Source organism: Callithrix jacchus, chromosome 11 (genome assembly GCF_049354715.1).
Source record: "Callithrix jacchus isolate 240 chromosome 11, calJac240_pri, whole genome shotgun sequence".
NCBI lineage: Eukaryota > Metazoa > Chordata > Mammalia > Primates > Cebidae > Callithrix > Callithrix jacchus.
Window position 1 is genome coordinate 77,357,830 of NC_133512.1, and position 23,611 is coordinate 77,381,440.

Below are 23,611 nucleotides of genomic sequence, written 5' to 3' on the forward strand. Positions count from 1 at the left end.
TTAGATTGGATTTATGCATTCATCTATCAGCCTAAGATATTAGACCCCTGTTACTTTTAAACACTAATAGAGAATATCCTTTTAACTGGCATCATTCTCTCAATATTTAGTTCCTGTCAGAAAATTTTGTCTAACATAGAATATTATCAAGGACATTGTTTTCCATGTTACCAAACACACTTTCTTTCTTTCAAAAACTTGTGAAATTTCTATAGGTCTTAGTTTCTAAAAAAGCTGTGCTTCTCCTAAATAAAGAGGTTTGTCTTTTAAATCTTCTGAATACTGACGGCAGTAACAGATTAGCTTCCTTTTAGCTAGAGATCTGTTTGAACACTTCTCATGGCAAGTACTGTTATGCATTGCTTAACAGTGGGGATACATACGGAAATGCATCATTAGGCAATTTTGTCATTGTACAAACATCACAGAGTGAACTTACACAAACCTAGAAGGAGTCTACTACACACCTAAGCTATATGACATAGCCTGTTCCTCCCGGGCTGCAAACCTGTGCAGCATGTTACTGAATACCGTAGGCAGTTGTGACACAATGGTGTGCATTTGTGGATCTAAACATATCTGAACACAAATGGTACAGTAAAAATACAGAATTATAATCTGATGAAACTGCTATGATATATGCAGTCCATGGTTGACCAAAATATTGCTAGGCAGTACATGACTGTATATAGGACTTTTGAATATACAGTTTTAAATTAGTCTCCTTCTTCAACCCATTGTAGTTTGTTTCCTTGTTATTTCCTTTCCTTTTTCACCCACTTCTAACTAACTAATGTTATTTTGACTTTTGTATCTCCAGATAGTCCACCTTAAGTCCTTTTTGGAACAAGGCTGGAAGATGTATCACACACACATACACACACACACACACGTACGTACATACTATTCACAATATTGACTAAAGTAGAATAACTTATTCTAGCCTTTAGGTTTCTAATGTGCTTCTAACTAAATATTTGAGAAGATGGCAATAGAGCCCTTCCCCTGGTAAACAGAACTAGTCTGAGAATCATTTTCCAAGAACTTATAGATAAGAATCCTAATTCAAACTCAACAAATGCATGGCCAAATGCTAGACACACTCCTCTTGCTGATTTACCAGAAAGTATGCTCTCATACACTATTAGGTCTAATAATCAGTGATTATTAGTTCTGCCAAAATAATTCCTAAAGACTTTGGCTAGCCAATGTTTAAAATAATAATAATAAAACAAAATAAAATCCTGTGCCTTTGACGGAAATGTTTTTTATCCACTGTCTCCTTCCTCTAGCAGACAGAGGCAGCATTACTTTTTAGGAAAAGTAAATGAGGTTCCACTTCAGTTCTAGGTGAAAATGGAGAATTTTTATCTAAAGAAAAAGTGTTTTATGTGACCTCAGACAGTCTGCAGCAGCCACAGCTCATCAGTGGTTAATAAATCAGTAGATTGTATATAGAAGTAGTTCGTTTTCACTTTAGTGAACTGATAGTTGGGGCAGTTAGCAAATCAAGTAAAAGTTGAGCCCTGAAATGATAATGAAGTCCTTTGTTCCCAAGACTTCTGAGGGCGGTAGCTTTGTAAAAACAATTCTTTCTGTTAGTACTAGATGCTATAATTAAGGTATTTGAATCAACAATGAATTGAGAGCAGTTGTACTACGTAGGCTCAATCTATTTATTAGCTACTAATGGAGAGTGTTCTAGCTAATGGCATTAATAATAATGTTCCTCACACTTGTACTCATTAACAAGTGCATTAAACCAAGTCTCCACTGTCAGATTTTTCCCTTACTCTTCTCTCTCAATAATACAAAGCCTTCAACAGTCAGTTGAGAAGGATAGAATGAGGATGTTTGAGGTCAAGGAGAGGCAGCCCTGGCAGAGGGGAAAATTACAGCCAATAACGCCTATGTTCTGTGTTTTCACCTGAGCTCCCCAGACCACATCCTCATAGTCCCTGAAACCACAGGCCTCTAGGCCAAGGTAGTGTCAGAACGCTCCCACAGACCCTGTGGCTGAATGCAAAGGGCAGAAATGAAACTTCTGGGGCTGAGTGGGCAAGGCAGGTGCTCAGCTGTGCCCCCATGGTGAAAGAACCACCTGCAGGAAGCCAGTGTTGCTGTATGCTTCCATCCTGCCCACCTTAGTGGGCCAGCACCATGACAGCCTCCCTTTGACACTGCTTGGAGTGTGGCTTATCCACCACTCCAACCTCCCTCACCGGCTAGGCCTTTACTATCTGAAAGACTTTATGGGCAGATGGTCTAGATAGACAATGAGCTCCTTAGCATTGAGCAGTGTGTGTATTCAATAACGCAGCTCCTCGTGCTGTTGATTAGTAAGCATAGCCAACTACTTAGATGTAGCACTTAAATCTCACCACAACAATATGAAATGGGTATCATTCTTATATTTCTCAATCTACATTCAAAAGAGGTTAAGTGACTTCTCCAGGGACATATAGTTCATCAGTGATAAAGCCAAAAGTGGAATTCATTCAGCTTGATGGGGATCTGTGTTGTTCACAACACACTGGCTTTCAGAAAAGGGCGATTAAAGTGGCACCAAGTCTCTCAGTGTGTGCAGCCAGTCAGAATCCAGACACTGTTTGACAAGAATGGGACATGCAGTTAAACTGGGGAAGAAAATTCTTTCTCATAGAGATCCTTGTGTGTGAAAATTACAATTATCTGAATAAATTAGAATCAACAGAAATTCTTAATGTGAGTGAAAAGGCCTTCAAGAAAAGCAGGGCAGTTCTTTCCTTTAAGGCCTCTCCTTGGGTCCAGCAGGGATCAGCGAACTCCTGCGTCACCACTTAACAAGTATTTACCGAGCGCCAGTCAATTGGTGTTATAATAACTTGGCCCCGGGTTAATTTCTCTCCTCAAAAATTTTCTATTAAAAAGAGTTTGACCACACGGTGGGCTCACACAGCAGGGGATTTGTGTGGATCCCCCAGTGTATAGAAGGATGGAAAATAATTAAAAATCAGAACATATTCTAATTCAAAACCGAAAGGCATCCCCATCTATGTCCTTGTGAAAATTGTGCAAGTTGGCAAATTAATGAGGCTGTTGCCTGGGGTGAAGTCTGCACTTAGCCTGTGTAATTACTAAGAAATGAGAGAGACCTCAGTGGGTCCTATAGATGAGCAGAAGAAAATAATTTCCGGACATAAGTGGAGTCATTAAGAATGCAAGAGCACTAATGCACTGGGACTACTTCAAGGGGACAAGTGATGACTGGGCAGCAGCAGCAAGAGCCCACACAAGTCTCCCGCTTCTTGGTGAGCAGGGAGGAAATGCAGAGGGGATGGTAGGCAAGGGAGAGGACTGACGTTTATTGCACCCTCACCATGTGCCAGCCTGCATGCTGGGCACCTTATGTATATCGTCTCACTTAGAAAATGCCAGAATAGTACATGGGCTTTTATATTGCACAGGGTGATGTGTACCCTGCCCAGCCTTGACAGGCAGAATAATACAAGCCTGACCTCAATTAGCGTTGCAGCTACTCTGCCACATACAGATGTCACGGATAATAGTAGCTAAAAGCAAAAGAAAACTCACTATTAATATTTTGTCCTATAAATGTATCTATTTTTTCTATATAAGTATTTTGTGTTAATTTACCAAAATGGGATATGTTGTTTTGTACCTGCTTCTTAACATAAACACTTTTATATGTTTATTAAATATTCTTCCACAGTGTATTTTTTATCAGTCTTATAGGGCATTTATTAATAGATTGCTTTCAAGTTTTCACAGTTTTAAACGATGTTCTAATGAACATCCTTGTAGATAAATCACTGAAAAATTATTCAGTTTTGGGAGGTTTTTTTGAGACAGAGTCTTGCTCTGTCCCTAGGCTGGAGTGCAGTGATACCATCTCGGCTCATGGGTTCAAGTGACTCTCCTGCCTGAGCCTCCTGAGTAGGTGGGACTACAGGCATGCACCACCATATCCAGCTAATTTTTGTATTTTTAATAGATACGGGGTTTCACCATGTTGGCCAAGATGGTCTCAATCTCTTGACCTCGCAATCTGCCTGCCTTGGCATCCCAAAGTGCTGGGATTATAGGCATGAGCCACTGCACCCAGCCTATTAAGTAATTTTAAAGGTAGATTCCTAGCATGGAAGATGCTGGGTACAGGATATAGATGTTTTTAAAGCCAAGTTTATTGAGGCATAGTTCACATACAGTAAAATCACCCTTTCTTCTAACTTTTATTTTTGGCTTGTGTCTGTTGTTTCCTCCTTTGTGTTAATAAGTTCTTATCATTTAACTCCCACTTTTAAGGTAGAACATGCAGTATTTGCTTTTCTGTCCCTGCACTAGTTTGCTAAGAATAGTGGCCCCCAGCTGCATCCATGTTCCTGCAAAATACATGATCTCATTATTTTTTAGGGCTGCATAGTATTCCATGGTGTATATATACCACATTTTCTTTATCCAGTCTATCACTAATGGGCATTTAGGTTGCTTCTATGTATTTGCTATTGTGAATAGTGCTATAGAGAATATTTCTGTACATGTGTCTTCATGGGAGAATGATTTATATTCCTCTGGGTATATACCCAGCAATGTGATTGCTAGATCAAAATGGTAGTCCTGCTGTTAGCAGTTTGAGGAATCACCACACAGCCTTACACAATGGTTGAACTAATTTACACTCCACCGACAGTATATAAGTGTTCCTTTTTCTCCACAATCTCGCCAGCATGTTATTTTTTGACTTTTTAATAACAGCCATTGAGTGGTGTGAGATAGTATCTCACTTTGCTTTTGATTTGCATTTCTCTAATGATCAGTGATGTTAAGCTTTTCTCATAGGCTGCATGTATATCTTCTTTTGAGAAGTATCTGTTCGTGTCCTTTGCCCATATTTTAATAGGATTGTGTGTTTTTCTCTTTTAAATTTAAGTTCTTTATAGATGCTGGATATTAGACCTTGGTGAGAAGCATAGTTTGAAAATATTTCCTCCCATTCTTAGGTTGTCTGTTTACTCTCTTGATAATTTCTTTTGCAGTGCAGAAGCTCTTAAGTTTAATTAGATCCCACTTGTCAATTTTTCCTTTTATTGCAGTTGCTTTTGGTGTCTTTATCATGAAATATTTGCCCATTTCTACATCCAGGATGATATTGCCTATGTTGTCTTCCAGGGCTTTTATAGTTTTTGGTTTTATATGTGAGTCTTTAATCTATCTTGAGTTGATTTTTGTGTATGGCATAAGGAAAGAAAGGGTCCAGTTTCAGTTTTCTGCATATGACTAGCCAGTTATCCTAGCACCATTTGTTGAATATAGAGTCTTTTCCCTATTGCTTGTTTTTGTCAGCTTTGTCAAAGATTAGATGGTCATAGATATGTGGTCTTATTTCTGGGCTCTCTGTTCTGTTCCACGGGTCTCCATGCCTGTTTTTGCATCATTACCATGCTGTTTTTGTTACCATAGCCTTGTAATATAGTTTAAAGTCAGGTAACATGATGCCTTCAGATTTGTTCTTTTTGCTTAGGATTGCCTTGGGTATTTGGGCTCTTTTCTGTTCCATATGAATTTTAAAATAGTTTTTTCTAGTTCTGTGAAGAATCTTCCTTGTAGTTTGATAGAAATAGCATTCAATCTGTAAATTCCTTTGGGCAGCATAGCCATTTTAATGATATCAACTTTTCCTATCCATGAGTATGGCATGTTTTTCCATTTGTGTGTCTTCTCTGATTTCTTTGAGCTGTGTTTTATAATTCTCATTGTAGAGATCTTTCACCTCCTTGGTTGGCTGTATTCCTAGGTATTTTATTCTTTTCATGGCAATTGTAAATGGGATTGCCTTTCTGATTTGGTTCTTGGTTTGGCTGTTGTTGGTGTATAGGAATGCTAGTGATTTTTGGACACTGATATTGGATCCTGCATCTTTGCTGAAATTGGTTTATCAGCTGGAGGAGCTTTTGGGCAGAGACTATAGGGTTTTCTAGATATCAAATCATGTCATCTCTGCAAACAGAGATAGTTTGACTTCCTCTCTTACTATTTAGATGCTCTTTATTTCTTCCTTTTGCCTGATTCCTCTGGCCAGGACTTCCAATGCTGTGTTGAATAGAAGTAGTGAGAGAGGGCATCCTTATCTTTTGCAGTTTTCAAGGGGAATGCTTCCAGATTTTGTCCATTCAATATAATGTTGGCTGTGGGTTTGTCATAAATGGCTCTTATTATTTTATGGTATGTCCTTTAATACCTAGTTTATTGAGAATTTTTAACATGAAGAGGTGTTGAATCTTATCAAAAGCCTTTTCTGCATCTGTGGAGATAATCATGTGGTTTTGTCTTTAGTTCTATTTATGTGAGAATCACATTTATTGATTTGCATATGTTGAACCAACCTTACATCCTGGGGATGCTTACTTGATCATGGTGGATTAGTTCTTAATGTGCCACTGGGTTCTGTTTGCAAGTATTTAGTTGAAGATTTTTGTATTGATGTTCACCAAGGATATTTCCTGAATTTTTCTTTTTTTGTGTCTCTGCCAGATTTTGGTTTCAAGATGATACTGGTCTCATAAAACAAGCCGGGGTAGGAGTCACTCCTCAGTTTTTTGGAATAGTTTGTATAGGAAGAGTACCAGCTATTCTTTGTACCTCTGGTAAAATCCAGCTGTGACTTGATCAGGTCCTAGATACTTTTTTTTTTTTTTTTTTGGTTAGTAGGCTATTTGTTACTGATTCAATTTTGTAGCTCATTATTGTTCTGTTCAGGGAATCACTTTCTTCCTGGATCAGTCTTGGGAGGGTGTATGTGTCCAGGAATGTATCCATCTCTTCTAGGTTTTCTTATTGTTCTGTTCAGGGAATCACTTTCTTCCTGGATCAGTCTTGGGAGGGTGTATGTGTCCAGGAATGTATCCATCTCTTCTAGGTTTTCTAGTTTGTGTGTATAGAGGTATTTGTAGTAGTTTCTGATGGTTGTTTTTATTTCTGTGGGGTCAGTAGTAACATTCTCTTTTTCATTTCTAATTGTGTTTATTTGGATTATATATATATATATATTTAGAATAGTTTATATATATATACACTAAGGATAGTTAAGTTTTCTTGTTGAATTGAACCCATTATCATTGTGTAATGCCATTCTTTGTCTTTTTTGATCTCTGTTGGTTTGAAATCTGTTTTGTCTGAAATTAGGACTGTAACCCCTGCTTTTTTTCTGTTTTCCATTTGCTTGGAATATTTTCCTCCATCTGTTTATTTTGAGCCTATGAATGTCATTATGCATGAGATGGGTCTCTTAAAAACAGCATACCATCAGGTCTTGCTTTTTTATCCAACTTGCTGCTTTATGTCTTTTAAGTGGCTATTTATCCCATTTACATTCAAGATCAGTATTTATATGTATGGATTTGATCCTGTCATTGTGCTGTTAGCTGGTTATTATGTTGGCTTGTTTGTGTGGTTGCTTTACAGTGACACCAGTCTGTGTGTTTAAGTCTGTTTTTGTATTAGCTGATAGTGGCCTTTCCTTTCTATATTTAGTGCTCCTTTCAAGATCTCTTGTAAGGCAGGTCTGATGGGAATGAATTCCCTCAACATTTGCTTATCTGAAAAGGATTTTATATCTCCTTCACTTAGGAAGCTTAGTTTGGCTGGGTATGAAATCCTTAGTTGAAGATTTTTTTCTTTATGAATACTGAATATAGACCCCCAATCTCTTCTGGCTTGTAGGGTTTCAGTGGAGAAATCTGCTGTTAGCCTGATGGGTTTCCCTTGTAGGTTACCTGTCCTTTCTCTCTAGCTGCCTTTAACATTCTTTCTTTGATTTTGACCTTGGAAAATCTGATGATTATGTATCTTGAGGATGATCTTCTTGTGTAAAATCTTACAGTTCTCTGTATTTCCTGAATTCGACTATCAGCCTCTTTAGTAAGCTTGGGGAAGTTTTCATGGACAATATACTGAAATATGTTTCCAAGTTGTTTGCTTTCTCCCTGCTCCCTTTCAGGGATACCAGTGATTCGTAAATTTGGCTTATTTACATAACCCCATACTTCTCAGAGGTGTTGTCTTTTTTTTTTCATTTCTTTTTATTCTTTTTTCTTTATTTTTGTCTGACTGTCTTATTTCAGAGAACCAGTCTTCAAGTTCTGAGCTTATTTTCTCAGCTTGGTTTATTCTGCTATTAATACTTGTGATTGCATTGTGAAATTCTTGTATTGTATTATTCAGCTCTGTCAGACCCAATAGGTTCTTTTTCACACCAGCTATTTCATCCTTCAGTTCCTCCATCACTTCATTGTGATACTTACTTTCCTTGGATTAGGTTTTGCCGTCCTCCTGAATCTTGATGATCTTTGTTGCTGAATTCTGAATTCTGTGTCTGTCATTATTGCCAGTTTAGCCTGGTTAAGAACTCTTGTTGGAAAACTGGTGTGATTGTTTGGACATATGAGAATTTGACCATTTGAGTCACCAGAGTTCTTGTGTTGGTCCTTTCTCATGTCTGCATGTGGATGCTCCTTTAACCACAGTATAGACTGAGTACAGTCAATAGAATTCTTTCTTTTTTTTTTTTCTTTGAGACAGAGTCTTGCTCTGTCACCCAGCCTAGAGTGCAGTGGCATGATCTCGGCTCACTGCAGCCTCCACCTCCTAGGTTCAAGCAATTCTTATAGCTCAGCTTCCTGAGTAGCTGGGATTACAGGCATATTCCACTATTCCCAGCTAATAATAGAATTATTTTCTGGATGTTTTCATCAGGCCAAGGCTTTGTGCAAGGTCTTTATTTGAAGCTGATTTCTTGTCCCTGGTTTCAGAGGGAGGATATTAGTGATGCATTTTTGGTGTTGAAGCTTTGGGGTATGATCCAGCAGCTGGCACTTAGGCTTATTGGTCAGTTGGTAGACTCTTGCTTTGTTGTATGCTCCCCATGTTTCCTCACAGTTGCAGCTATGTTCCTTTTCAATGCTCTGAAAGTGTGGGTTTCTCTCCCGCTTGAGTGCTGGCTTTAGATCATGACTTGGCACTCCTGGGATGCCCATTGCAGCTCTCAGGTAATCTCAGTGTTTATGTTCCTTCCCCAATTTGGAGGCAGTAGAGGAAGGAACTTTGGTAGTGGTTGTGGCCAAGGGTCATTTGCTTGTCACCTGGGGACTTTACCCCAGAGAGATGCAGGTCAGCTGTGGCTCAGTGCAATCAGCCCAGGGTGGAGGGTCTGTGCTGTGGGCCTGTAGTCTACTGCAGCTTGCTGGAGGTATAAAATCACCGTTTCTAGGTGTACAGTTTTATGAATTTTGACAAATACATCAGTCAGGTCACCACCACCACAATTAAGTTATATAACATTTATAAGCACTTTAAAGCTTTTGATGCATGTTAATCTAATTGTCTGCTGGTAACATTATGTGTATGCCCATCTACCATCAGCTTATAAAACGTGAACCTTGGGTATTAGCCTTAAAAGACTAAAAAGAAGTCTAGTTTGTAGGTAAATATTTCCATTTCATTTTACATTTATTTGAATATCAATGAGGTTGCATTTTTTCTAGGTTTATCTGTTTTTATGTCTTACAGTGTGAATCTTCTTATGTTTTTGGCCTGTATTTCTAGCTAACCATTTATCTCTTTCTTACTGATTTTTAAGAAATATTAGGGAGCTGAGGTTGAAAGAGTGATCTGAATGTTGCAAACACAGTTTCTTTTGTCATTAATCCTCTTTTATGTATAGCTTTTTATTTTCCTCAAAATTTTTAAGTTTCTGCAGTCTCACCATCTCTTCCTCATAGAGTCTACCATGGAAGTCATCTTCATAAAGTCCCTTCCCACTCCATGATTATTTAAATATTCTACCTTTTTACATTTAGTTCATTGGGAATTTATTTTTGGTATATCACATGGAGTAGAATTTTATTTTCTCCCCCAAATGATGAGCCACTTGTCCTGGTCCAATTTATCAAGTAATAGATCTTTTCCCCCTCAATCTGAGAAGTCACATGTATTGTATATCATATTTATATACTTAGGTATGTCTCTGAAGTTTCACTTCTGTTCCACAAAATTTCTTGTCTTTTTGGGAAAAGAATAGATAATGGTTCACACTGTTTTTAATAATGTAGTTTTATATAGTGGTTTAATATCTGGTTTGACAAGCACTAGTTTTCATTATTATACTTTTTCAAAATGTTCTCTCAGACTCTATTTCAGATGAACTTAAAACAATACCTGAGTTTAAACACCCAATAAGAATTTATGTTGAAATTGTGTTTATAGATTAAGAATATTTTTATCATTATAAGCAGTCTTGTCACTGAGGGACATGCTATTTTGCTCCATGTACTTGTTTTCTTTTTTATGACTCAAGTGTATTTGACTCCAGTATGATGTTCAAAACCTGGCTCATTGCTCTTCAGAGATTAAAGTTTTATAATTTTTAAGATTATAAAAATTATAAATGTAAATTATAAAAATTATAACAACATAGGTTCTGCATGTTTTATGTGTTTATTCTAGGAATCATGTTATTGTTACTATTGATTATAGCATCTGATTTTGCGTTTTACTTTCCAACTTATGGCTCCTATTTACAGCATTCTTTATTAATTTTTATAAAAAGCCAGTTTATTAAAAACTAGTTATGGTAATATTTAACCTTTTCCCTTCAGTGTTGCAAGACAATTAGGTCATTTGTAAATAATAAGTTTACCATCACTTTCTGATTTTATTTTATTTTTATTTTTATTTATTTATTTATTTATTTTGAGATGGAGTCTCACTCTGTCGCCCAGTTTGGAGTGCAGTGGTGTGATCTCAGCTCACGGCAACCTCTACCTCCCCAGGTTCAAGCAATTCTCCTGCCTCAGTCTCCCAAGTAACTGGGATTACAGACACACACCACTATGCCCAGCTAATTTTTTTGTATTTTTAGTAGAGACAGAGTTTTACCATGTTGGCCAGGCTGGTCTTGAGCTCTTGACCTCAAGTGATCCACCCACCTCAGCCTCCCAAAGTGCTGAGATTACAAGTGTGAGCCACCATGCCTGGCCCACTTTTCTGATTTTATACTTCATTTGGTTTTCTGTTACTTCATTATTTAGAATTTTTTTTATCATACTTTAAGTTCTGGGGTACATGTGCAGATTGTGCAGGTTTGGTACATAGGTATACACATGCCATGGTGGTGGTTTGCTGCATCCATTGCCCCGTCATCTACATTAGGTATTTCTCCTAGTGCTATCCCTCCCCAGTCCCCCTACCCCTACTATTCCTCCCTAGTCCCCACCCCCCAGGCCCCATTATGTGATGTTCCCCTCCCTGTGTCCGTGTGTTCTCACTGTTCAACACCCACTTATGAGTGAGAACATGCAGTGTTTGGTTTTCTGTTCTGTCAGTTTGCTGAGATTGATGGTTTCCAGTTTCATCCATGTCCCTGCAAAGGACATGAACTCATCCCATTTTATGGCTGCATAGTATTCCATGGTGTATATGTGCCACGTTTTCTTTATCCAGTCTATCATTGATGGGCATTTGGGTTGGTTCCAAGTCTTTGCTATTGTGAACAGTGCCACAGTAAACATACATGTACATGTGTCTTTATAATAGAATGATTTATAATCCCTTGGGTATTTACCCAGTAATGAGATTGCTGGGTCAAATTATTTTTATAATTTCAGATAATTCTTCATATTATTACATTTTAATGACGTATGAAGTCATATATTTTTTAAATCAAAGATATTCATACAGTACCTTATGGTGAATTAATCTCTCAGTTTTGGCATAAACCTTATTTGGCTATGGTATATTATTCTTTTAACATTATACTCAATATTATTTGAAATATGTATATATATAATCACTAACTAGTTTTCTTTAATATACTATCTTTGTCAAGTTATGGTATTAAGGTTGGGTTATTCTCATGCTGTAAAAATTGAGACCCTTGCATTGTTTCTGTGCTTTGGAACAATTTAAATGGCATAATCATACCTGTTGCTTAATAAGCAGACTTAACTCACCTGCTCCAAAGCTTTTTGGGGAGCCATCAGCCATAGCATTTTTTAAAGCCCTGTCTCTCATTCTGTGTTCAGAATTTGTGTTAAATTTCAATTCATTCAGCAATTTTGAGAATCAGGCAGTAAAAACTTAATTCATCTGTTTTCTTAGAATTGAACAGAGTGTAAAATAAAGATGAAAATGAAATCTCAAACACATTTTCTTCAGTTCTTTGGACTTTATTAGCTCTTGGCAGACATTATTTACACTTACATAAAGTTTATTGATTCTAGTATGATGTTCAAAAACTGACAAATTGCTCTTCAGAAATTACAGAAATTTCTACCCTCAATCTCTTGGGAAAGAAACTGAATTAAAAAGGTAGAGTAAGAAATAAGATGAAACTTGTCTGTATCAATTAGTTTTCCTTGAACACACTCCCCGGATATATGCGACTACACTAAAGTATTGAAGAGATTATAAAAACAATTTCTCATCAAGTTTTTTGTCTAAGTCAGGGACCTACCTTGTTTGTGGTGGTTTCTCCTCATGGACAGGTAATGCTATGTACATTTCAGTATATGCCTGTGGTCTTCAGCCTACGTGTTAGTTACCATAACAACAGTAACAGCATTCTCTTCTCCTTTATCCAGGACATCTGTGTTAAGGCTTATCTAGCCCTTCGTCATCACACAAACCTACTGATCATCCTGTTCTCCATGATGCTGATGACAGGAATGCCCCAGTTAACAAGCAAAGAAGACATTGAATATATCCGGGATGCCCTCACGGTGGGGAAAAATGAGGAGGATGCTAAAAAGTATTTTCTTGATCAGATCGAAGTTTGCAGAGACAAAGGATGGACTGTGCAATTTAATTGGTTTCTACATCTTGTTCTTGGCATCAAACAAGGAGAGAAACATTCAGCCTAATACTTTAGGCTAGAATTAAAAACAAATTCGTGTCCTATGGTTTAAATTAGCATATCAGTCATCAAACTTGGATTTCAAATGCAGTAGACATTGTGAAAGCTGGCATTTCAGAAGTATACCTTTTTTCTTAGCTGAACTCTTCCCTGGAGAAAAAATAATATTGGCATTCCTGATTGGTCGGTTAAGTAATGTTCAGTACTAGGCTTATTTGCAGGTCTGTTTTTTCTCATTTGTCTGTGGCATTGGAGAATATTCTCAGTTTAAACAGACTACTGACTTCCTTATTGTCCCTGATATTTTTACTATCTTTCTGTTGAGTGCTTCTTGAAATTCTTTGGAATAATTGGTGACGTCTATTTTCATCTGGGTTTACTCTCAATTTTGGTTATCTTTTTGTTCCTCAAGCTCTTTAAAGAAAAAGATGTAATCACTGTAAACTTTGTTTCATTCCTTAAATGATGCTTCCAAACACCCCTTAGTGTCTGCAGGTGTTAGTGGTGTGCTAAAAGCTAGGAAAGCAAGTCAGTCTTTTCAGTGTCTTTGGCAATTACATTCTTTTGTCATGTACACCTGAGACACACAAACATAACTGGGAAATCTGAACTGTTGTGCCTTGACCATACTCTGCTGGTCTGGTTCCACGGTTATGAATATGAAAAAATAGAGATGAGACCTTTTGTGTCAATTCTGTCCACAAGAGTGAGTTATCCATTACAGTTAGTTAGTATAGCTTTCTCCAGCATGGCACCAGAAAGTAACTGCAGGGCCTCTTTTATGCCTGTACATTTCTTCCTTTCCTTTCTCCCTGCCTCTCTTTTTCATCAGTTGTGATGCTTCCACAGCTCTTTACAGACTTGTGAAATATCCAAGAACACCTTTACTCTAGAACTCAAAAATCCGTTGAAAAACAATTACTTCTCAAGAATTATTAGACTCTTAGGTACTTCTTTGTAAAGATGTTTAGTGACTTTTTTAGAAGTGTCTTACTAAAGGAGGCATTCTAGAAAATATGAATTAGCTTCCAAATGCCTTAATTTTAAACTTTGGCCTTAACAGTTCTTTTTTTAATGGAAGAAGATATTTAATATCTTTAAAATATTCCAAGTTAGGAAGACACTACTTGCCTTATCCATTTCCCATTTAAAGGACTTTTAAACTTTGACACATCCTTCAGATTTCCTAAAAATAATTGAAATATCTTACTTTAAAAATATTTTTATCTCTTAAATGTCTTGTTATTTATTGGAGGTATTGTTCAACCTTAGAGAGACAGAGACCATTAAATTATTTATAAAATACTTTGTAATTACCTGTAGTTAATACATTACATACATAGAAAAAACTATGTTAGCAGTGTCTGTGTTTAAATATAATCAGATATAAATATATACCTAATTTTTAAATTTTCAAAACAGATACCTGTTTGACTTTGAGGTAGTCTAGATTTTTTTTTAAATGTGTGCAAAATCTCAGTGGTTCCTAAGCCTGGCTGCAAAGAAGAATCGACAGGGACACTTTTTTAAAACACCCTTAGCAGCTGGTGCAAGAGAGTGAGACCCCCATCTCTTAAAAAAAATTAGCCAGGTGTAGTAGTGTGTGCCTGTAGTCCCAGGTACTCAGGAGGCTGAGGCAGGAGGATTACTTGAGCCCAGGAGGTTGAGGCTGCAGTCAGTCATGATCATGCCCCTACACTCCAGCCTGGGCAATAGAGTAAGACCCTGTCTCAAAAAATAAAAATAAAAAATAAAAACACCATTCCCTGAGTTCCATTCCCAGGTTGTAATTTAACTGCTGTGGGATGAAGCCCAGATGTCAATATTTTTTCTAGATACTTTAGGTGATTCTAATTCACAGCCAGAGTTGGAAGCCCTATGTGGCCTTTGAAGGTCTAGGTGACTCTTCTTTGCCCTTTGGGCTTTTCCCTGTCTCACAGGTATCTAGAAAAAAACTCCTCTTCTTGGGCAACCTGTCCTTTTAAAATCACACACTCTATCCACCTGTACAGAGGACCATGCCCTATCATGAAATGTTTATTCCTCTTTATAAATGGAAGATAGACATTTTGTGGCACTTCTGGACCAACTACTACCTACCATTCTTTTGAAGAAAGGTAGGAAGAGTGCTTTCTAATTCAGAAGACAATGTTTTCGTTATTCTGATAAACAATAGCCAAACTCAGACCTTGTACAGATTCTTCTTTTTATTTGAATTGCTGAAATAAGTTCTTGATGATGAAAAAAATAGATTAGGGAGGAATTATTTATATTATCTTAGGCACCTGTAATTACCTGTAGTTAATCTCAGTGGCTCCTAAGCCTGGCTGCAAAGAAGAATCAACAGGGACACTTTTTTTAAAAACACCCTTATCAGCTGGGGCAACACAGTGACACCCCCATCTCTATAAAAAAAAATTAGCCAGGTGTAGTGCTGTGTGCCTGTAGTCCAAGGTACTCAGGAGGATAAACACACACTCAGCGTCACATACATACACATACATATATATATATATACACACACACTCAGCCTCACATACATACACATACATATATATATATACACACACTCAGCCTCACATACATATACATATATATGCACACACTCAGCCTCACGTACATACACATACATATATACACACACACTCAGCCTCACATACTTACACATGCATATATATATACACACACACTCAGCCTCACATACATACACATACATATATATATACACACACTCAGCCTCACATACATACACATACATATATATATATATACACACACTCAGCCTCACATACATATACATATATATATGCACACACTCAGCCTCACATACATATATATATATACACAGCCTCACATACATACACATACATATATATATACACACAGCCTCACATACATACACATACATATATATATACACACTCAGCCTCACATACATACACATAACATACACATACATATATATATACACACACACAGCCTCACATACATACACATACATATATATATACACACAGCCTCACATACATACACATACATATATATATATACACACACTCAGCCTCACATACATACACATACATATATATATACACACACACAGCCCCACATACATACACATACATATATATATATACACACACTCAGCCTCATATACACACACTCAGCCTCATATATATATATATATGGCCTCCTGAGTACCTGGAGGTGTATATATATATATATGTCTATCTCACAGTTGGGCTTGATTCTTCCATATTCCAAGGAGTATAATTTCACTTCTATAGACTTACACATAAACAAAAATCATCTTTGTGGGCTTCCTTCCTTTACTGTTCCCAGTGAATTACATGACCAACAACTTCCATACGTTTAAAAATGTTCTAGAACTAGAATCATCCTGCTGCTGGGAACTACCCACAGCTCTGCCTTCAATGCCAAATGAAAACATAGATCCCAAGTTAGCTGAATCAGGCCAAGCAACTTTTGTGTGTATCTAGGACTGGCTACATAATTTGCAGAGCCTAGTGAAAAATGAAAATGCAGGCCCATCATTCAAAAGTTATTAAGAAATTCAAGATGGCAACAGCAGTTGTCACACCAAGCACAGTGCCCTTCCAAGCATGAGGCTCTGTGTGACTGCATGGGTCCATGAGACCAGCACTGTGTGCATCTGAATGATGGCTCTGATGCTCATTTTAGCACACATGGTCTACCACGTCTGCATGAGTGGCAAATATAGTGCCTGGGTCGAAATGTTGCTTCTGTTCAAATCGAAATACCTCATCTCTATGGCTGTACATTAGGACCTGAACAGTGGCCCATTGCTCTTAGATTGGAACTATGGCCACTAAAATAAACCTAAGCAGATGTTGTAGACCTAGCCCCACAGGACTGCATTTGACTGGCTTTAGTGATACTTCGATGAAAGTAAGGGGAAGTGGAGACATTATAGAAAAAATATATCAACTCTCAGAGAAAACTCTTGACTTAAAAACTTAACTGTAATAAATATATCTTTTTCAGGTGATGAATATATCTTTTTCAGGTGATGAATTATGTTTTTAAAACGTTTACCTGTAGGAATTCTGTGGTATAATTTGTATTATACCACAAATATATTTGTAGTAGTGCTATATTAATGCAAATTAATTATTTTTTAAGTTAAGTCCAAAAAATAATCTAGAAAGTACGTCTCCAGAGCAAATCTGACCTAGCATTTGGTGTGCCAGGCTTTGCTTTTCATGATTTTGAAATAAATTGATAATTAGATTGAACAATATGAAGAAAATAAATTTGTATTTTTAAGTGTTCTGTTGGCTTATTTTCTGTTTCATCCAACCCAATAATTCTGGTAAATAAATTTGGTTGTAGTCTGGGTGCTTGTCTGCATATTCTCAAAGATTCATTTCAGGACATGTGTCTGGGGAACATAAAACACACACCTTGGCCAGGCATGGTGGCTAATACTTGTAATTGCAGCATTTTGGGAGGCCAAGGTAGGCAGATCGCTTGAGCCCAGGAGTTCAAGACCAGCCTAGGAAACAACATGGTGAAACACTGTACAAAAAGTACAAAATCAGCCATGTGTACTGGTCCATGCCTGTAGGCCTAGGTACTCAGGAAGCTGAAGCGGGAGGACTGCTTGAGCCCAGGAGGTCGAGGCTGGAGTGAGGTATGATTATGCCACTGCACTCCAGCCTGGGCAACAGAGTGGGAACCTGTCTCAAAAGAAAAAAAAAATCTCTATTGAGGACACACTACTTACCAGATACTGTGCTAAGTACTGGGGATTCAAATATGAAGCAAGACTGACCTCATCCCAGTCCATACCATGTTTCTAATATGCTAATGATAGCTGGTACTTCATAATGGGTGGATGTTTGTCGTGGGTTGAACTGTGTCCCCAAAAAAGATATGTTGAAGTCTCAATCCTGGTGCCTGTGCATGTAACCTTATTTGGAAACTCTTTCCAAATAAAGTTATCACAGATATAATCAAGTTAAGGCAAAGTTATGAGAATGGCCCCAATCCAAGTAACATCCAAGTGCGTGCCATGTTAGGAGGCAGTGATGCATCTACGAGCCAGAGAACACCTGGGGCTACCAGCAGCTGGAAGAAGTAAGGAAGGATCCCCCCTAGAAGGCTCCAAGAGCGCACGCCCTGCCAGTGCTTTGATTTTGGACTTCTAGCCTCTGGAATTGAAAGAACACGTTTCTAATGTTTTAAGCCACCAGTTTGTGGCACTTTGTTTTGCCATCCCTAGGGAACTAAAATAGTGTCAATAACCAGAAATTTTGTGGAGGCTTTTATTTTTTAGCAGAAGGATCACAGAGTTTATGTAAGTCAATCTCCTTTCTGCTATTAACAAAAAGATTTAATTTCATGCAAAATATGTGATGAAGTGCTAATATTCTTAATATATAAAAAGGACTAATACTTCAATAAGTAAAGTACATAGTGTCATCAAAGCTATCGTCAGAACTTCTTGATGTACAAATGTCCATGTAAAAGTTTCCTGCTTTCCCAGCCACACCTGGTTTTGTTCTGTTGTACTACTAAGGCTGGCCTTGATTTTTTCCCCTAAAATAGCAATGCTTTTGGAGAAGGAGGGCCTCTAAGGATGTCTGAGATACCTTGGCTGGTGCAACTCTTCTCAGCTCTGCAGAGCTCATGCAGCCAGTTGGCCATGCTGAGCTCCCTAGCTCACATCTGAGGTCCCCCTTGGAGGTGCAAACAGCCTCATTTTCACTTCCTATGAATGTCAGATTCTTTTCTAAGCATTTGCTCATTAGTATGAGTGAGTAAAGCTCACTGCCTGCTGCTTGGGTAAGACTTTTCCTCTGGGGCTGTACTCTGAGTCTGGGTCCATAATGCACTTGGCATCTATCTTGGGGCACGGGGATATACCAAGGAACACAGAGTCCATTTGCAGCACCTCAGTGACAATTCTCTGCCTCTCACAGCAGATGAGCAGCCATCTGAGAAGTTTTATACTCAGAGAATCAAACTCAGAATCTTTTAATTACACGTAAGAGTTAAAATGGGTCCTTACTATCTGGCAGAGATCCACCCATCATTACCACTACTGTGTGCAAGGTGTGTGGCTACACAGCACCTCCCATTACCAGATGTGTATGGTGGCCAAAGCTATACTGGTCCCCAGCACCTTCTACTCTGCACCTCTCCTTTGCATCACTAAGCACCCTGTTATACAAAATCAACAACAACAGTAACAAAAACAAACAAGCAAAACAGCCGTTACTGTTGAGGACGTCCTCAGCTAATCCCATGGCCACACATCACTGCCAAAACCCGACCTCTCCCAGAACCTGCTCTTCCCAATCTATAGTTCAGAGAAGACAGTTCCTCATTTTTGAAGCAAATCCTTGCTCAGACACTGCTTGCTAAAAGTGGCAGGGCACGTTCTCCAGTCTTTCAGCAGGTAGATGGATTTGATTACTTTAATCTGTACAGATGTAAAGGCGTTTGAGACTCGCGATATCCTGGAGAAAACACAGAGTGAGCACGTGTGGCTGTGGACACAAGATGACCTTAAGCCAACAACTTGGGGAAAATCTGTTTTAGAGCCTGAGCAAGACACTGCAGGAGCATTTGAGAATAGCTAAGATAGAAGTAAAGAGTGGTTTCAGAGGCTTTGGCACTTGATCATTTCAAAGTCAAGTATCGGTTGTCACTTGAACAAGTTGTCTGATCTGAGTTTCAGCCCTCTCCTCTGTAAACTGGGGAGGACAGTATAGTACCTATTTTACAGAATTACTGTGATTAATTGAAATAATGAAAGCGAAGCATTAAGCAGAATTCTGGCCAAGTGTTAATGCTCAATAAGTGATCACTGGCCGGGCGCGGCGGCTCATGCCCATAATCCCAGCACTTTGGGAGGCCGACGTGGGTGGATCACGAGGTCAAGAAATCGAGACCATCCTGGTCAACATGGTGAAAGCCCGTCTCTACTAAAAAAAAGTACAAAAATTATCTGGGCATGGTGGTGCGTGCCTGTAATCCCAGCTACTGAGGAGACTGAGGCAGGAGAATTGCCTGAACCCAGGAGACGGAGGTTGCGGTGAGCCGAGATCGCGCCATTGCACTCCAACCTGGGTAACAAGAGCGAAACTCCGTCTCAAAAAAACAAAAAAAAAAAGTGATCACTATCATTTCTATATTATTTTTAAAGAAGGCTAAAAAAACCTCAAGAAATTAAAGCCAAAAGTTCAATGGCATCACCCTTGGAGTGTGACTTTTAGGAGTAAATGATAAAAATCTTAACAATTTTCTAAGTACAGTATCTCCTCAGTAGGACTTCAAAGGAGAAATAATTTTCATTCTCTGTCAACATCAGATACCAAGGAATCTTCTAAATAGCATCCTTCTCTGATGAGTTATTCTAATCAATGCAAATTAGTTCCTGGGTTCTTGGCCTAAAGAAAATTAGAGAAGCTAGAATCAATTGGCAATGCTACCAACTCCCGTTTTTTGAATCAGCTTTATGGAAGATTGCATGAATAAATTTCACTAATTTTAAATGTGGAATTTGATGAGTTTTAATAAATATATAAACCCATGCACCTACCACTATGTTCAAGATAAAGAACAATTCCATCGCTCCAGAAAGTTCTCTCATACCTCTTGGCAGCCAATTCTAACCCCTAAAAACTGCTGAATTACTGTCTATCACTATAGTTTTCCATTTTCTAGGATTTTATATAAATGGAATCCTACAATATGTGATCTTTTGTGCCCAGCTTCTTTCACATAGCATAATGCTTTTGAGATTCATCTATGTTGCCTAAATAAAATATAATTTAGGAAGGCTCAGTTTCTGGACAGATTTGCTGCAGTCTAGAGCCAAATGCCAAGTTTCACTTTTAATTATCTGCTGTGTATGATTAGCCATGCCAATGGCTCCTGCTCTATTTTAGTGTATTAAGAGACTTCATTATTATTACACTTACCTTGTTGCTATTTATACAAGACGTTAACAGTAGGCAATTAGAAGATTTCATTTCAGAGGCTTTATTTTCTCTGGTTTGGTTTGCTTTGCTTTGGTTTGATTTGGTTTGGTTTGAGACAGGTTCTTGCTCCAGCCCAATCTGGAGTGCAGTGGTGTGATCATGGCTCACTCTAGTCTCAACCTGCTGGGCTCAAGTAGTTCTCCCACCTCAGCCTCCAAAGTAGCTGGGACCACAGGCATGCACCACCACACTTGGCTAATTTTTTTATTTTTTGTAGAGATGAGGTCTCACTGTGTTGTGCAGGCTGTTCTCAAACTCCTGGGCTCAAGCAGTTCTTTCACCTTGGCCTCCCAAAGTGTCAGGATTACAGGCATGAGCCATCACGCCTGGCTCTGCTCTGGTTTTAAAATAGTGTAAGAATAGAACACATCCTTCACTACTGCTAAAAAAAATCCCCTTACAGGGCCAGCAGACGGAAAAGCACAGGAACACTTGAAGTCAGCAGAGAGCCTTAAAGAGACCTTCTGGAGCAGTTTCTCAAACTTTGCCATGCACATGAATCACCTGGGGTTGCAGATTCTCATTCCACAGATCTAGCATGGGGCCTGAGATTCTACATGTCCAACAAGCTCCCAGGTGAAGCCAATGCTGGTCATCCCCAGGCCACACTTTGCATAGCAAGGCTCTTTTGCATAGCAGACGCAGATTCAGTGAGTAAGGAAAGTCAAATCAACAAGAGCTCTGAAAATATGTACCAATCTGTGGTTGAGCAATACTACTCAGAGACATGTATCTTCATCATACATGATGAACCTTACATATACATACATCAACAATCTCTTTTTCCAAATTGCACCTCAGTTTTCTCAGCCACAAAATAGGAATTATAATACCTATCTCTGTGAGGGGTAGACCTCTAATATGGTCCTCCTGATTTAGCCTCCCAGTACTCATGCCCTTGTGGGATCCCCTTCCCTTGAACATGAACTGGACCTGTCAACTTGCTTCTAACAAATAAAACATGGCAAAGGCAATACAATGTCACTTCCAAGATTAGGTTATAAAAGCCTGTGACTTTCATCTTGCAGGCATTCTCTAGCTCCTTTCAAACCTGCTCAGCTTCATGGAAGCCCTTGCCATGTAGTGAGATGCTCTGTGGAGAGGTCTATGTGGCAATGAACCCAGGGAGGTCTCCAGCCGACAGCTCATGGGGAATAGAATTCCGCCAGCACCTGCATGGGTGAGTCAGGGTGGGTATCCTTTCAAGTTGAACCCGGAAGAGATCCAGAGCCATCTCACCCTGCTAAGTCATCCCTGGATTCCTGATCCATGGAAATTTTGAGATAATAAATACTGTGGTTTTAGGCCACCAAGTCTGGGGATAATTTGTTACATGGCAATAGATAACTAATACATTTCAGAGTTGTTTTGAAGATTAAAGAAGACAAACGAATTAATGTATGTGATAGAACTTAGCATAGTGCTAGCACAGGGTAGTTGCTTGATAATGTCAGTCAAATCTAAAAACAGCCGAGTCACAAACATCACCAGGACTTGTAAACAGCACCTGCAGCCAGTAAACTAAGGATAATCCATGTGTATAGTTTGCTAGTTTCCCCTTGTCAGGAAACTTTCAGACCCAAAAGTCTGACTGGTACAAATAAGTACCAAGAAACAATTAAATGGCCATAATCATTTTACATGCATGTAGACAAACCCACTTTTTAAATGTAAGATTTTTTTTCCTAGATCTTAGAGCAGGATCTAGTACCCCAGCAGGCACTCAGGCAATGATGATGAGATTGATGATGATGATGATGATGATGATGATGATGATGATGGAAGGGGAGCTCCCACTCAGCTGTGTTTTGTAAAATGATGATCCCACTTTTTCTTCTCATTTTCCCTCTCCTACCTTCTAGTTTATTCAAAGAAGCAAGTTCAATTGCAAGCATCAAGCCAAATGGAAACTATCAAGAAACATTTAAGGGAAGTCAGTCCCAGGCTTAGAGCTGCTACTCTCTTAAGAGTGATAACAGCCATTCATCCTCATCTAGAAAGAAAAAAGTGATCAGCATTCAGACAGCTCCCGCAGAAGCCCTGGAAAGACCTGAATAAATGTTAGCCATGCTTTTGCTTCTGCCTTCATTTAGATTTTAGCAAACACTGCCACAGATCACTCAGAGGCAGCTAAAACTGGCTAGGGTAACTAATAAGGTGGTACTGAGGGCTAGAGTGAAGTCACAGATGTGAGCATTGAAACCAGTAGTTGAAACTGGCTCAGTACCACCAAAACCTCTATGAAAATGACTGTGAAAGCCTCTAAAACCAAATCCACATTCAGCAGACATTTATTCAGTGTTTATTATGCATGTGGCCTACACTAGGGCATCTGTAGTGTAACAAAAACTAGGAAACAAAAATAAGTCAGGCACTGTCTGATGGAGGGAACAGGTTCATGCACACTTGATGAAAATAGAAGAAAATCTGTGATAAATCATGATCTACTGATGCCCACTCTGTTCTAGGCTTGAGCATGGGGACAGGGATATAAACATGACCTCTTGACTAGGAACACAAGACAGAGCGTGATGTGTTATATTCGAGGTATAAATAAAGACCCCCCAAAAATTACAGTGGTGTTAAGGGTTCTTCCAACTAAGGGAGCAGGAAAGGCTTCCTAGAGAAAGTGACATTTGAGGTAGGTCTTGAGGTATGGGTAGGATCTCAA

At 38.5% G+C, this 23,611-nt stretch overlaps 1 protein-coding gene across 3 annotated transcripts in view; it reads left to right on the top strand.

Moving 5' to 3' along the window:
- PIK3CG (phosphatidylinositol-4,5-bisphosphate 3-kinase catalytic subunit gamma) overlaps nt 1-17,284 on the top strand; it is a 44,257-nt gene extending 26,973 nt beyond the window's left edge. For all 3 annotated transcript variants that reach the window (XM_078342096.1, XM_078342097.1, XM_035254074.3), the window contains one exon: nt 12,636-17,284. In XM_078342096.1, the coding sequence (XP_078198222.1) occupies nt 12,636-12,914 (279 nt within the window). In that variant the 3' untranslated portion in view covers nt 12,915-17,284. The remainder of the gene's footprint in view (nt 1-12,635) is intronic.
- The last annotated feature ends 6,327 nt before the right edge of the window (nt 17,285-23,611 follow it).